Source organism: Gadus morhua, chromosome 23 (assembly GCF_902167405.1).
Source record: "Gadus morhua chromosome 23, gadMor3.0, whole genome shotgun sequence".
Lineage (NCBI taxonomy): Eukaryota > Metazoa > Chordata > Actinopteri > Gadiformes > Gadidae > Gadus > Gadus morhua.
Window position 1 is genome coordinate 9,249,973 of NC_044070.1, and position 15,626 is coordinate 9,265,598.

Consider the following 15,626-nt stretch of genomic DNA (forward strand, 5'->3'; position numbering starts at 1 on the left):
AGAGAGGGAGAGAGGGAGAGAGGGAGAGAGAGAGAGAGAGAGAGAGAGAGAGAGAGAGAGAGAGAGAGAGAGAGAGAGAGAGAGACAGAGAGAGAGAGAGAGAGAGAGAGAGAGAGAGAGACAGAGAGAGAGCGAGAGCGAGAGAGAGAGAGAGAGAGAGAGAGAGAGAGAGAGAGAGAGAGATGAAGAAAGGGAGACAGGGAACGAGGTGAAGAGAGAGAAGGAGCAAGAGAGGGGAGGCAGAGATATAGATACAGATGCCTGGGGGGGGGGGGAAACATAGAGAAACACGTACAGAGGGAGAGAGACTGAGAGAGATAGAGAGAGATATAACCAGGCAGAAAGACAGAAAGAGGGAGATGAGCGAGGATGGGAGAGAGACAGGGAGAGAAATAAAGTGAGAGAGGTGAGTAATAAGAGAGAGACAAAGGAGAGACCCAGAGAGCTCAAGAGAAGAGACATATGTCTTCTGGGTTCTATTCATTTTCCTTTATTTGAATTCTTCCACTTTTTCCGCACGCCCCTAGCGATCCGTCTACAATGCTTTATGGTGGCAATCGAAACAGTAAGCCGGGCAACGCATCGAAGCGCTACATCACCGACGCCGGGCGAGAGAGGTTAAATAATAAAATAAAACAATGAAAAGATAGGGACGACAGCGGATTATTCACCAAAATGTGTGAATATCTTCCTTAGGAGTTGTTGTGGTGAAGCCCCCAGGTGCATTCTGGGTAGGACGTGATGTCTTTTTTTCCCTCTTTTTTTTTCTCCCCTTACCTGAAATAATAATAAATAAAAAGTTTTGCCAGCTCCTCTCTGGCTGCGCGGTAAACAAGCGAACACAAATCTGAGGCGTACGTGCCCTGGGGACCTGTCGGCATGCTGAGTTATGACAGCTGGGTGCGCGTTGATTTGAAACTTGTATTCTCTCTTCCTTTTTGCTCATATATATATATATGGCTACCGCTTCCTCCCTCCCTCTCCCCTCCTCCCTCTCATCCTGTCTCCCTCTCCTCCCTCCCTCCCTCCCTCCCTCCCTCACTCTCCTCCCTCCCTCCCTCTCCTCTCCTCTGTCTCCTCCTGTCTCTCTCTCCTCCCTCCCTCCCTCCCTCCCTCTCCCTCCTCCCTCCCTCACTCTCCTCCCTCCCTCACTCTCCTCCCTCCTCCCTCTCCTCCCTCTCCTCCCTCACTCTCCTCCCTCACTCCCTCTCCTCCCTCACTCTCCTCCCTCCCTCCCTCACTCTCCTCCCTCCCTCCCTCCCCCCATCCCTCCTCAGCCCACCACTTCCAACTCGCGGATATCGAAATGTAAGTTTGGCTGCCTCTCGCCCCGGCTCGCCTAATGGGACGCAGAATTGATGAGGAGAAGCGAAACGCACATTGTCCCCGAGAAGTGGAGAAACTGGGGAAAAGAAATATAAGAGGGAGCAATTTAAAGTTACCGCCGCGGCAGCCAATCGGCGGCGGGGGTTTTAAAAGCCGGCTAAGAGATGACTGAGAGGGAAGCGTATTGACCTGGGTATTCCCTTAATAGGCCCGGTCTCGCTATACATATTTCATGTAATTATCCACACTGATTACATCTGGGGAGGGAAATATGGGCTGGTTAGGGAGAGAGAGAGAGAGAGAGAGAGAGAGAGAGAGAGAGAGAGAGAGAGAGAGAGAGAGAGAGAGAGAGAGAGAGAGAGAGGGAGAGAGAGAGAGAGAGAGAGAGAGAGAGAGAGAGAGAGAGAGAGAGAGAGAGAGAGATGGGCGTGGAGAGAGGGAGAAAGGGGGAGAGAGAGAGAGAGAGAGAGAGAGATTGAGATAGATACCTTGAGAGACAGCAGAAGGAAAAGACTCAACGGGAGGCTAATGAAGAGAGAGTGAGAGAGAGAAAAAGAGAGGGAGGGAGAAATTACCAAAGGTAGCAAAAGAGACAGAGCCAGAGAAAAAGAGACCAAGCAAGAGACACCGAGAGGAAAAGAGACATAGAATAATAGAGACATACATAGAGAGAGAGAGAGAGAGAGAGAGAGAGAGAGAGAGAGAGAGAGAGAGAGAGAGAGAGAGAGAGAGAGAGAGAGAGAGAGAGATGAATAGAGATGCGGGCCGCAGGGCAAGCGAGCCGCAGATGAGTCCTGCCCAATGGCGGAGCAGATCATGCGTAACGGCCGGTCCCCGACCTCTGACCCCGTCGTCCATGCCGTGTCGGACATCTCAGCGGAGTGTGTCTGAGTGTTTACCAGAAGGAGGCGTCCCAGCTGGGGCCGGCACAGTGACTCCCCCTCACACTGCCTCTCCCGGGGAGGGGGCGAATCCATCTCTGAGAGGGTGCTGTCTTCCTTGATGTCCTCTTTCGCGCCCTCACGGACAGGACAGGGCGGACGTCGCGGGAACACATTCGACACAGATTTATTATTTTAATTCCTTTAATGTGCTTGGATCGGCGGGAGAAAAGTGCACCATGGGAAATTTAATATCGTCTCAAACTGATCTTTTTTTTTTTTCCTCCGGGTGCTATATGATGATCACCGTTTTATCATTTTGGTTATCAACTGTGAATTCAGATGTCATTACGCAACAGGTCATCAGGGTCGAGAGAGAGGGGGGAATTTGTTTTAAGCGTTAGGGGACGGCAGGTGGGAAGCCTGGGGTGTGCCGTACTAGACCTAAAGCCCACATGTTGAGCCAGGCGGGGGGTGAGAGGGTTATGGACAGACGTACGCCCACACAGCTGACCTCGTAGCAGGTGAACCCGCCTATCCTCCACACGAAGGCTTGAAACCCATTAGTAAAAGACCTTTTACCTCCTTAGTGCTGGGCGCCGTACCTGCCCGCAGTATACCATGCACCACAATAGCCCCCCGATCCCCCTCCCGCCTCCCCCCCCCCCCCCCCCCCCCCCCCCTCCCCCGTCTCCTATTGACAGGGAACGTGAACGCACATCTCCGGCGAAATACCATCAAAGCAGACATTCAAACAGAGAGAATAGAGAGAGGGGGGGGGGGGGGGGAATACAATGGCGTGCGTTGTATTATGTGTAGAGAAAGCTATTGTCAGAGGTGTTCAATATATTATAAAGAGGGTGGGGGAGGGGTGAAAAAAGGGCTGGTTTATTTTCAAACAAGAGCACTGCTACATCTTCATTCTGTACATTTGCCCCAGTTGTCCAAAGAAATGCGTCAGCTTTGCTAAGATTGTATAACGACTAGAACAGAGAGGGACGAAAAAGAACACCATGTCTATTTACCCAGTGTTCGCCGTGGGTGTATCCTCGGAAATCATGTAGATTTTCCAGAACTGCCTTTTTCCTTTATGACAATATGAAATATACCAACAAATCATTTTATTATATGAAAAACCCACAAAGAAGCTCTAAATGACTCGGGGGTGCGTGACTTGATTGCGAACAGTCAGAAATATTCTCGGAAAAATCCTTGTCAAGGTGCCTGGCAGCAGCGCGGCTCCAGCAATTATAGCCCTCATTACCGAGCCTTTGTGTACTGTTCTCTGTTGTTCGCCGCTCCCGCTGTTTACAAGGTGAGAATGCAGAGTTTAAAGCCCAATTAGAGGCCCCGGGCTCGGTGTGCGGAGGACAGTCGCGTGTGAGGTATTTAGCGCTGGTCAGCTAAGTACTGTAGGCAGACGGGTCGGCACGCCCTTATTCAGAATCATTAAGGTGCGCTCGGTTCGTCCGCTTCAATGTGCGTCGCGGGCGGTTGATGACGCAGCACAAACAACACACTCCATTATTTTAATGAATCGAACGTCCGCGGAACAGCGGGCATTCCCTCGGAGAAAGGCGCACCCTGGGAAATTAACTATAGGTCTAGGCTCCCCACTTTGGTCACTCGTTCGTAGAATTTCATTTCAGGTGACAGGCAATCTATGTCACCACCGTTAAGTCATTTAGCGGATGCTTTCATCCCGACGGACTTCCAGTGAATGGAGCAGGTAGGGCTCAGTCAATCAGCCTCAAGGATGCCTACAGGTTACACAGCGAACACCGGGATCGAACCCAGACCGTTTCATCTGGCAGTAAAAACACCCCACACGCGGCTAGACTATCCGTACCCGCCCTACTGAACTCTGAATCCGTGCCAAAAACATCCCCGCGATTCAGATCAATAGCCTCTCGCTCCGACAGTCAAACGACCGTCCTCCAGGAACGGAGGCCTCTGTTCGAGGAACCAACGCACTCAGGCTGCTGTTAGAAAAGCTTTGGAGAAAAGCTTCCATCAAATGGCAATCATAAATGTTTATTATACGTTTGACACGGTGTGCCGCATCATTGACATCTTCACGCCTCAGACAAATCCAAGTATGCCATTTATCTATATATATATATATATATACCTTGGAAAAATAAGCCCCATATTTATATACCCTTTTTTATTTATGTATAGGCCTATATATTTTTTATTTATCTTTTATTATGTCACTACTCAGTCTTTTTTGCCATTTTATTTGTGACTCTTTTGTTCATCTGTTATGCCTCCTACGTATTGTTCAAGGTCAAAAATATTTTCAATGCACATAATGACCCTGGGTTTCCTGCACAAATTACAATATAGCCCTTTGACTTTTGACTTTGACTATATATAACCTGTTTACATATTTAAAGATGTGGACAGGCATCGTGACGCCTGAGACACTTTGGAGCCAAAAGCGTCGACCAAATAGCGTATTATATATTGAAATGTACGTAACGTTGTGTTGTTTATTTACATATTTGACATGGTGGACAGGCGTCGTGCAGAGTCGAGTCTTGTTTGTTTGTCTGCATGTATTTAAAGCGTGTGTTGCTTTGAGTAGAGGTTGAGAAGCCATTGTCAACTGCCATTTTGAGATACACATTATTCGCGTTGATTATTCGAGACGATATTCTGTCACGTAAGTGGCGTACTGTATAAGTGAGGCGTACGGAAAAGGAACAGGAAGTGCCCATGGAATAATTAGTTGTTGACTTTATTTTTCCGAGGTGTGATGTTGTGGACTTTATTTATGGCATGTTTTAATGCTGCTTGTCAGCACCGCAACAGCTATTTTGAGCCCCCTTCAAAGGAATAACGGTTATTTGTGTTTGAAGGATCCGCTGGAGGAGTTGTGTTTTCCTGCAGATCATAAGGCTATTAATGTGTTGAAGCTTCACAGTTCAGTTGGATGGTAAAAACGAATGTAGTTCGTGGGAAATGTAGTCTTTCGGAAAGTAATGGACCTGCAAATCAAGTTTCAAAATCTTAGGGGACATTCTGTTAAGTTATGAAAACTACAGGTAATAGAAAATTAAAAAAGGATGAAAGACAAATGACATTAGATAAATATAAAACTATATCACTTTTACTGCCCACCACCCAAACCTCTATCCCTCTCCCTCCTGCCCCCCCCCCCCCCCCCCCCCCCCCCCCCCGTCTCTCTCTCTCTCTCTCTCTCTCTCTCTCTCTCTCTCTCTCTCTCTCTCTCTCTCTCTCTCTCTCTCTCTCTCTCTCTCTCTCTCTCTCTCTCTCTCTCTCTCTCTCTCTCTCTCTCTCTCTCTCTCTCCCCATTTGATGACATTCCAATAACATTACTTCACATTCACATAAAAAGAGCTTTAATGCCTGGAAACTTTGCCAAAGCAGTTACAGAAAAAGAGACAATGGAAAATTATAGGTAAAACATATGCAGATAAAGTATTTTGTGAAGTGTGCAATTGTAACTAATTGTACGCGTAACTGTAAACCTTCTCGCACTACAACTTTCTCTTTCTCTGTGTTAAATTTAATTCCAAAGAGCTTTGTTGGCATGGAAACATGGACATTAACATTTACAGAGCAGTGTAACACTTTAACAAAGGAAAAATAAAGGTACAAAAACAACACTAAGTGGTTTTCTGCCGTTTGGGCACGTCTTACAAACAATTATTTACCTGTGTTCTTATAGACATTAAAGGTGCCGTCGGAAAGAATGAAGAGCTAATTTGAGGACAATTAGAAAGAACTCTCATCGCTCACAGTCTATACTTAGTGAATGAAACGCACGGGAGAATACCTCTTTTGAGGCGCCCGACCTAGCATATTAGTGCATGCTAATATGCTAATTAGCTCTTCCAGACCCAAACCATTTCTCTTTCTCTCTCTCTCTCTCCCACCCAGCTCCACTCGGACGTTGACGGGGGTGACGGCAAGGTGAAGTACGTGCTGTCGGGCGAGGGCGCCGCCTCCATCTTCACCATCGACGAGAACACGGGCGACATCCACGCCACCAAGCGGCTGGACCGCGAGGCGCAGGCCTACTACACGCTGCAGGCGCAGGCCGTGGACCGCGTCACCAACCAGCCCGTGGAGCCGCGCTCCGAGTTCGTGGTCAAGGTGCAGGACATCAACGACAACGAGCCAAAGTTCCTGGACGGGCCCTACATGGCCGGTGTGCCCGAGATGTCCCCACTGGGTAGGTTGGGGGACGACTCTGGGCTGGGGGATCGTCTCGCTCATCTCACTCTCTCTCCTTCCCGCTCCTTCTCTCCCTTTCTCTCCCTTTCTCTCTCTCTCCCTCTCTCTCTCTCTCTCTCTCTCTCTCTCTCTCTCTCTCTCTCTCTCTCTCTCTCTCTCTCTCTCTCTCTCTCTCTCTCTGCCTCTTCCTCCTCATCGCATCTATCTATGCAACCGGTCAGCCCTTCACACACTGCTCTGCCAATTCGGCTAACTGGTGAACCAGTCAGCCGATAACAGAACCGCCTCTCAAAGTAACATATGACCCATTTAAAAGACAACCAAAACGAGGCGAAACACAGAAGCAATCCACCATGTGATTGGCTACTTTGTCGATCCTTCGGCGGTTGAGACATCAATGTATACTCTATCATTGGTCGGGACGATACAGCCCGCCCCCGACTTAGACTCCCAGTGATAATTCAACCAGAGCAGCGCGCTCGTACCAGAAGAAGGGGAAACGAGCTGTTGGTGTAATAAAGCTCATCCGTCATCTCTGTCGTCTGGATGAGCGATGCACTGCTGGATCTCCGACGCAGAACCGCTCAACCGTCTGCACCGACGCTGGGAGGAACCGAGGGGGGATACGCCGAAGCCTCTCTGATGAAGATGCTAATGAGAGAAAACTCTGCTTTATGTTGATTCCGTCCCACTTCCACCTCAACAAGCCGCATCAATATCTCCCCTTGAAGCACGGCGGACGGTTGGTGGAGGCGGGGGGGGCTCGTTCCCGGGGGGGGCGAGGGCGCGGTCTGGACTGAGCCCACTCTGGCACCGGGGGGCTCCAGGGGGGGGTTATGACACGCGTGAGCCCTCAGGATGTACGGGGCTCGGATGAGCAGCTGGTGGAGGCAGAAGAAGGAGATGGATGGGGAGATGGAGGTGGTGGTGGTGGAGGGTGCGACGGACGGAGGTGGTGGTGGAGGGGATCGAGGTGGTGGTGGAGGGGATCGAGGTGGTGGTGGAGGTGAAAGGAATGGGAGGAGGTGGAGGAGGTGGTGGAGGCCGAAGAAGGGGACAGAGGTGGAGATGGAGGTGGTGGGGGAAGGGGGTAGGGATGGCGGTGGCTGTGGTGAAGGGGGATGGAGGGGGATGTGGGTGGAAGAGGTGGAAGGGATGGAGCAGGAGGTGGTGGCGACGGTGGAGGAGGGGACGTATGCGAAGAGGGTGGTGGGAATGGAGGTCTTTGCCATGGGCCTGAAGGATGTAGAGGTGGATGGAGTTGGTGTTGCAATTGGAGGCGGAGGAGGTGGTGATGATGATGGTGGGTGGGGGGCCCGGGCATAATAGAGCTGGGTACGGTGGGGAGGGAGCAGCCGCTGGGGGTGGAGGCTGGGGAATGGAGGCGGACGTGTGGATAATAAAGCCACAGTGGCGCTGGTGCTGGAGGAGGTGGGAGGTGTTCACGGGGCTCAGGCTAGTGGCTTAAGGAACCAGAGGATTAGCGGTATAAGGGCCCCGCGGTGTTGTGTGTTAAAGCGGAGATAAGTCCTATTCTGTCCCACCCCCCCCCCCCCCCAGCCAGCGGGGCGAGCGTTGCGCGGTGCGAGCCCAGAAACAGGGTGACCTCGGTCAGCTTTATTTACAGACCCAGCACCCTGGGTGGAAGGTCTTCATCCACCACAACGTGGGAGCCGTCCAATCTCTCCCCGTAAATACCCGCTCCACCCAATTATATGATCCATGGTGGTGGAAGGGGGAGGGAGGGAGGGGGGGAGGGAGGGCCACGTTGGCTCTCTCTCTCTCTCTCTCTCCCCTCCTCGTCCTCTACGACTCCTTTATAGACGTCTTTAAATCATTACTCCCCACCTCTGATAAATGGCTTCAATTTAGAGGAAATCGTGAATTTAATTAATTAAAGTAATTAGAGGTGGTGCTCGGCCATTCACACGTAGCGGGAGAGAAGTGGGCAGACGTTGGGGGGCAAATAAAAGATAGGAGAGGGAGCCGGGGAGGTCGCTGGGGTGACGTCTGACGCTGGACAACAGAGAGAGAGAGAGAGAGAGAGAGAGAGAGAGAGAGAGAGAGACAGAGAGAGAGAGAGACAGAGAGAGAGAGAGACAGAGACAGAGAGGGTGGAAGAGCGAGAGAGCGAGAGAGAGAGAGAGAGAGAGAGAGAGAGAGAGAGAGAGAGAGAGAGAGACAGAGAGGGTGGAAGAGCGAGAGAGAGAGAGGGTGGAGAGAGAGAGAGAGAGAGAGAGAGAGAGAGAGAGAGAGAGAGAGAGAGAGAGAGACAGAGAGAGAGAGAGAGAGACTTGGCTGACAGCAGTCCTCGCTCGTCCGGAGCCAAGGGCCCGGTAAAGGCTGACCGGGCTCCTCATTACAAGCTCAGGGAATGTAATGTCAAACCCAAGGCCACCACCGGTTGGATTTACGGGCCCCCCCACTTCTTCATCCAGCTGTCATTGTTCCTGTCTAATTCATGACCCCCCCCACCACTGTCCCCCCCCCCCCCCAACCACCAACACCACCACCTCAAAAAGACAATGGAGCGAATGGTATGTTCCAGGAATGATATACCGGGAAGGGTTATTCAAAGGACAAGCGGAGAAGGCTAACAAGACAGTTGATCCCAGATTATCAATTAATGTTATCCACGATGATGAAAAACCACCGAAAAATAAACGAATGATAAAAAGTAAATGAAGAGGGAGAAGAAGGTGTTAAACTGTGTGAAACTTGGCGTATTGTAGGGAAAAGCGGTATTTTACGAAACAAACATGTCTAAATTAGACTGAAAGCAATATCCGTGCCTAACCGCAAAGGAGGGAAGCAGGTGTGGCTGTGAACAAATATAATCACCTTAATCACGGTGGGCAGTCATCAGAGCGCCGCAACGTAGCGCGCTTAAAAGGCTGATTTCAATTGTTTTCGCTTGCTTTATAGAACAATATCACGACATAAACGCCATCCTTAGCAAATTAATCCTCATTATAATCTGTCTTCTCGCGGAGGGGCGCTTACGTTTTCCGCTTGGACAGACAGGATCATTAACTATAATGGTATGAAACACTGTATATAACAATGTTTAAGTTGGATATAACGTCTGCTATCATTATCACAATTTAAAAATGTCATTCAATGTGGAAAGTGATCAATCTTAAATGTTGGAATTTGAACTGGTGGTTATTATGATACTGCACAGACAGGTAAACAACTTCTGTATTTTTCGATCTTATAAACAATAAAGCTGGCGATTCGTCGATCAGTCCCTCGTCCTAAACCACGTGCACACCTACACCCTGCTGTACTAGTAAATTATTGAAAATAATAAATTAATATTGATTGTAGGTTTAAAACTCTTAACTCCCTAACTCACATTGCGCCGCTCCCACTCAAACCACCGCTGCCATATTTGTTTCCATTACTGCCAGGTGACAGTTGCTCAGCCAAGCCGCGGAATTGATGGGGAAACGCCGTTTTGTCCCCATCCCCCGGTAATAGATACTAAAAAAGGTGGACATTTTGATCCATCAAGGAAATGAAGACGGACAAAAATGGAAGTTGGGCTGACAGGGCGAAGTGAGTAGCAGATGACAGGCTCGTCGAGCAGAACCAATCACGTCGTTCCATTCATCAGGGGAGCTCACATGACTTACACACCCCCCTCTCAATGTTTTTTATCAGCCGGCGTTAATAATAACAGACATCCTCTGCCATGTGGAGACTATTAGGCTAAGGCCAAGCGGAGAATTGTCTCGAGAGTACAGAGAAGGGGAGAGAGGAGGGAAGGCATAGAGGAGAGGAAGAGCAGAGGACAGGTTAGGGAGGAGGGGAGAGAAGAGGAGGAGAGAAAAGGAGGGGAGAGTAGCGGGGAGAGGAGGAGAGAAGAAGAGAGAAAAGCGAGAGAGGAGGAGAGGAGAGAAAAGAGTAGAGAAGGGATCACCTTAAAAAACTAAATAAATCGTTGTCGAAAGCCCCATCAAGTCAAAGCTGAACGATAACCTACCGGCCAATCAGCTGAAGCTTGTGTAAAGTGATTTTAAATACTATCCCATAATAGAGATTTAGAGTGGCGGGCGAACTCTCCTTCATCGCCCCGTCATGCGGTGACCTTGGTGTTATGGGGAGCCTGTAATACCAGCTGTCATGACTAACATCTGGTGATCTACCGGAGCGGGCCTGCTCTAGGCTCCCTCGGCCCCACGAGGGACTTCTCCCCTGGGGATGGCTGGGAGGGTGGACACCCTGGCTCCACCTGGGTATTATGTTATGTGGCGCTGTCTCCCAGAGGTCTCCCAGACACAGACCCCCTCTGGACTTGCATGGCTTGGGACACGTTGGATAGGAAAACATGTGTGAATGGGTGAATTTGTGAATGTACGCGTGCGTGTGTGTGTTTGAGTTTGTTTTTGAATTGATGTATGTTTCTTGACCTTGTGAATCTATGTGTTTGTGTGTGTGTGTGTGTGTGTGTGTGTGTGTGTGTGTGTGTGTGTGTGTGTGTGTGTGTGTGTGTGTGAGAGAGAGAGAGAGAGTTTGCGCTTAATAGATTAGTGTTTGGTGAATGTGTAAATGTAACAAATGTGAAAAGATGTTGAATGGGTGAATGTGTGTAAGAATGTTGTTGTTGGTTACAAGGAATGTGTCAATGGGTGTGAAGCTGCAAATCTGTGTGTGAATTGGTTTTAAAATGCATGTGGTTATTGGTGAGTGGGTATGGTTGAATGTGTGTGAACTGGTGAACATTTCTGAACTTGTCAATTGTGAGGGAACAGGTGAACATTTCTGAACGTGTCAATGTGTATGAATGGATGAGACTTTTTGCTTCTGGGAGACAATAAGCCAATACATTTTTATGTACTGTGCTGATTCTTGCACCTTTTGGGCTTATATCTTCATCGCTGAATACACCTATTGCAAGTCGCTTTCAACAAAAAGCTAAATTAACGCCATGTTACGTAATATAACGAGACACGAGAGCGAGAGCGAGAGCGAGAGCAAGAGAGAGAGACACAACTGAAAGTTGTTTTTTTCCGCCTGTGAGTTGTGTTTAGAAAAGCGCCCTATAAATTCCCTCCATTTGTCTTTCTCCTCTCTTCTGTCGTTTTACGAGCAGGACAGAGAGCTTCTAATCTGCGATTGCCGACATCACTTATCCCAGTAAAACCTGGCCGTTCAACACGTCCCGCGCGTCGAAACACCAGCAGTAGGTTTTTATTACGCTGTTTGCCTCAAAGTAAAATATCACCGGGGCCATTTCCTTTATAACCGCTACAGTACAGGCTCTGGGCTCACAGATATAGCTGCCGGCTATTAAAGTGAAATATCCCAGCATAAAGCGACCGTTCATCAGCACAGGCGTTCGGCTCCAGAAGGCACATCGCGGGGGGAGAAACAATGCTTTTATATCTCAAGGTCACTTCATCAACGTCTCGCCGAGAGTGTTTCGCTGTCGGGGCCTGGCGGCGGCGGCTTTGGCGTCGGTGACATGCGCTGCGGCTGACGTACCGTCGCTTCCTGGAAGGGAAACGTTGGCGATGGATACTTCAGCGGTTGTCGCCGGCGACGACTGCGACGACCCTGGAAGCGGGCTTTATGGCAACGCTCCGAAGGCGCTCAGCGATCAATCTTTTGCTCTGTGTATGGCATCTTTTTGCATAAAAGTTGCAAAACAACGTGCTTAAAAACGGGAAACAACAAAACAAGGACGAGGAGGAATACAATCAGTTTAAAATAGCCATAAAACCTGTCAGAACCGCAGAGAGACCTTTGAGGGAGATGTAAGCAAAAAACATTCCACAACGTGATTTAAAGAATGCCAAACAAAAAAATAGACTTTTTAAAATCAGGAACTCAACTTCTGCGGATATTTATGCCGTCCATTAATCAATCGCCAAAACAACTTCCGTTGTTTTTAGATGTTCCCTGAGAACATCAATATTGCATGGCTGCTTATGGATATGTCTATGGACGCCATACTGGAAGCAAAAGCCCATTTGAACATCCCAGATGGCCTTTCCCTGTCGCTGCAGTTGCTGTGTCTTGGGATGCAGTGGTCGAGTTCAGTCAAATCAGCAGCAATGTCGCTCTGCTGTGTGTTGCAGCGCTGTAAACAAGGTGTTATTATCTGGAGAGGGTGTGTGGGGGGGGGGGGGGTTTATGAGGCATCCTTGTGAACCCCAGCAGCCATTACCAGTGAATCTTTGGCGGGGACAGCCTGGTGGTTCTAACGGAGTCCAAGCTGAAAGGTAACATGCCTATGATAGACAGGAGCCCTGGAGATTTCCTCTCTCTCCGATGTCTGATTCCACTGTAGGTGCTCATGGGTTTACCAACCTACCAAGTATAAGAGGGATAGGAGAGAGAGAGAGAGAGAGAGAGAGAGAGAGAGAGAGAGAGAGAGAGAGAGAGAGAGAGAGAGAGAGAGTGTAGAAAATGAGCAATGAAGTGAGAGAGAAAGAGGGGAGAAAAGGGGGAGAAAGAACGCGCATAGGGAGAGAGAGAGAGAGAATTGTGTTTGGAGTTTGAGACGGCAAGAGGGAGGGAGTGAGAACAAGAGAGCTACGGTAATATAGCTGGAGAGTGCAACGGCAAAAGAAAGAAAGAGAAAGATAGAGAAAGAGTGAAGGGCTGTTCAGGTGCGGCGCGGTATGCCACAGCGCGGATGAAAGGCCCAGTGAGATGGAGAGAGCAGTAATGACCCACCAGGTATTGCTGTGAGTCAGGGAGATTAGCCAGACCTGGCAGCAACAGCAGCTAGGTTGATCACAGGACCCAGCACATACACTGATCCTCCGTCCAAAACCAACACCAGAGACTCACACACATCAACGCAATCCGGTCGCTTATAATCTGTAACTCACCTGATGCCTCCGTTCAATACCATACGATAATTACTGAACCCATGCTGGAGTTGTTTTGATATATATCGGCGTAAGCTTCGTAAGAGGGTTATAATGGCTGCGCACATTTCCGTGCATTCACTCAACGGTGAGGCATGCAAGGAGTAATCAAAGCAGTGTGATCGATTCATGAAACACTCAGCCTATACACGCTGAGGAATGGCTCCAGATGTCTATCGCTGTAGGAATCACAAGCCCAGAGCCGGTACTCTACTGCTCTTCACTCAACAGTGTAGGTCAGGGAAAGCACGCAAGCATATGGCTGCGGTGGGAAAACTGTGTTTATAATGTGTTTTCCCAACATAAGTGGTACAGCACAACAGAATAGATTTGAGATAACGTGAAGCTGCGTCGCTGTAGCGATGAAAACCCAAGAGTAGTAGTAGTACTAGCTCATAAATCAATGATTTATGTCAGAAATAAGCAACTCTAAACAAGGGTTGTGGTTTTAAAAAAAATAGGTTAACTTCCAAACAATAGTGGGTACAGCGAGCTGAACAGATTCCACCAGCCTAGATCTCTGTAGCTATAGAAGTTGAGCAGCAAGTCCTCAACAGTTCTTCATTAAGCTACGACAGTTCGTCGTCGTAAACAAGGGTATAGTTGTGCCAACGGAAGAGTATGTTTACATCAACAACATACACAAAAGACACAAATGTTGGCTTCAGAGTTAGCTGCATGAAGGTGGAGTTATTTTTTGTGAAGCGTGTATGTGCGACTCTGTGGACCGAACATAACGGGGTATAGATGTTGTAAAAACAAAAGTCTGGCTTGTTTTCTCTTGCTTGCCAAAACTCCCAGAGATGTGTTGGTAGTCCGGAAAGCCCTGAATGTTTGTTGAAATTGAAAGATATTGTCCTTTGCCGGGGTACCGAAAGCAAACTATATACCGCCAACAAAGAGTGCAATACAGAAAATAAAGCTTCCCTGGGATTATGTGGTTGAACTGGAAACGCCTTGATTGGCGAGAGCTTCTCTCCAGATATCTGTAAAAACCAAAATGAATTCAGAGGGGATAGAGATAGTAGAGGGACGTTAATGAACTGAACAGAATATAATGCCTTTGTGCCGGTTCTCTCTTTAGCGTGCCGAGCTACGAGCCAAGACTTATCCCGCTGCTGAATTACCAACACAAGATTGGAGTTTCAGGGGAAACCGAAAAAGACTATGAAAATAAAATGATTCCAGGAAGGGCACAGAGTACCGTTTTAATCTCGCCACACCGTCCCTCCCAAATGATGGCGACAACTCTGTGTTTGCTGAGGGGTGTCGGGATCTTTAGCGTGCCAGAAAAGCTGCACGACAACACCAGATTTGGCGCTTCGAAGGATTTCAGTCCACTCTGGGGAGAAATACCACTTCCAAACCCGTGAATGGTTTCATGAAATTTCAAACAAATACAAAACACAGAGGAAGCCAACACTAAGACTGACAAACAAAGACCGGAAAAGAAAAATGAGTACTTGGATTAAAAAGGAAAGTAACACTGGTTTTGCATTAGGCCACTTCCAAGCCACCATTTTCCTTCCCCTTTCATTCACCATATAATAGTTTCCCTTTCTTCCTCAGTTCTCCCGCAGTTGGTCATACATTGACACTGATATAGTTACTATTTCCATAATTAACCCACTTTGAATTGGCGCTCGTTGTCGTGGAAACTGCTGAAAGGTTTTTTTGTTTCCTCTCATTCCTCCGTGCGCAGGGACCATGGTGGTGCAGGTGGCGGCGACGGACGCCGACGACCCAACGTACGGGAACAGCGCTCGGGTCATCTACAGCATCATCCATGGCCAGCCCTACTTCTCCGTGGAGCCCCGGACCGGTAGGTTAATGCTAGGGACCGGGCCGTCAATCCTCCATGTCTCCGTAGCCCTGTTCCTCCATATCTGTTACAAGCATGGCAAGTTTCCTTCTTATCTGCTGAAAACCATTCCAGAATCCTTCACACTGTCACTTGGACCTTGGCACGTCTATAGCTGAGAGACCCACGGCCAGATTCTCTATCTCCAACCTCTACCTCCCTATTGATAAGATTACAATGTAATAGGTGACATTAGATTGCATTAGATTAGTTTGCATTAGAATGGGTTGGAGGGGCTAGGGTTAGGTTATGATATATTAATTGCATACAATTATCTTAGATTGTATTATATTAGATAGGGTTGTATCAGATGAGGTATTATTCAATTAGATTCTATTTACTTTGATTGTGTTAGATTGGATCTCAATTCAAAACATTTTATGTTTATAAACAGTAACTGAATACTGGCTGAAGGGCCCGAAATAAAAACACATAAAACCATATTTTGTACAAAAATTTAGAGAAGGA

The 15,626-nt window shown here is 48.4% G+C and overlaps 1 protein-coding gene across 1 annotated transcript in view; it reads left to right on the top strand.

Annotated features, from left to right (window-relative positions):
• The window catches only part of LOC115537608 (cadherin-7-like), a 101,837-nt gene that overhangs the window by 38,279 nt on the left and 47,932 nt on the right, over positions 1–15,626 (top strand). The window contains exons 3-4 of the mRNA XM_030349629.1: positions 6,117–6,411; positions 15,000–15,119. Coding sequence (XP_030205489.1) covers positions 6,117–6,411; positions 15,000–15,119 — 415 coding nt within the window. The remainder of the gene's footprint in view (positions 1–6,116; positions 6,412–14,999; positions 15,120–15,626) is intronic.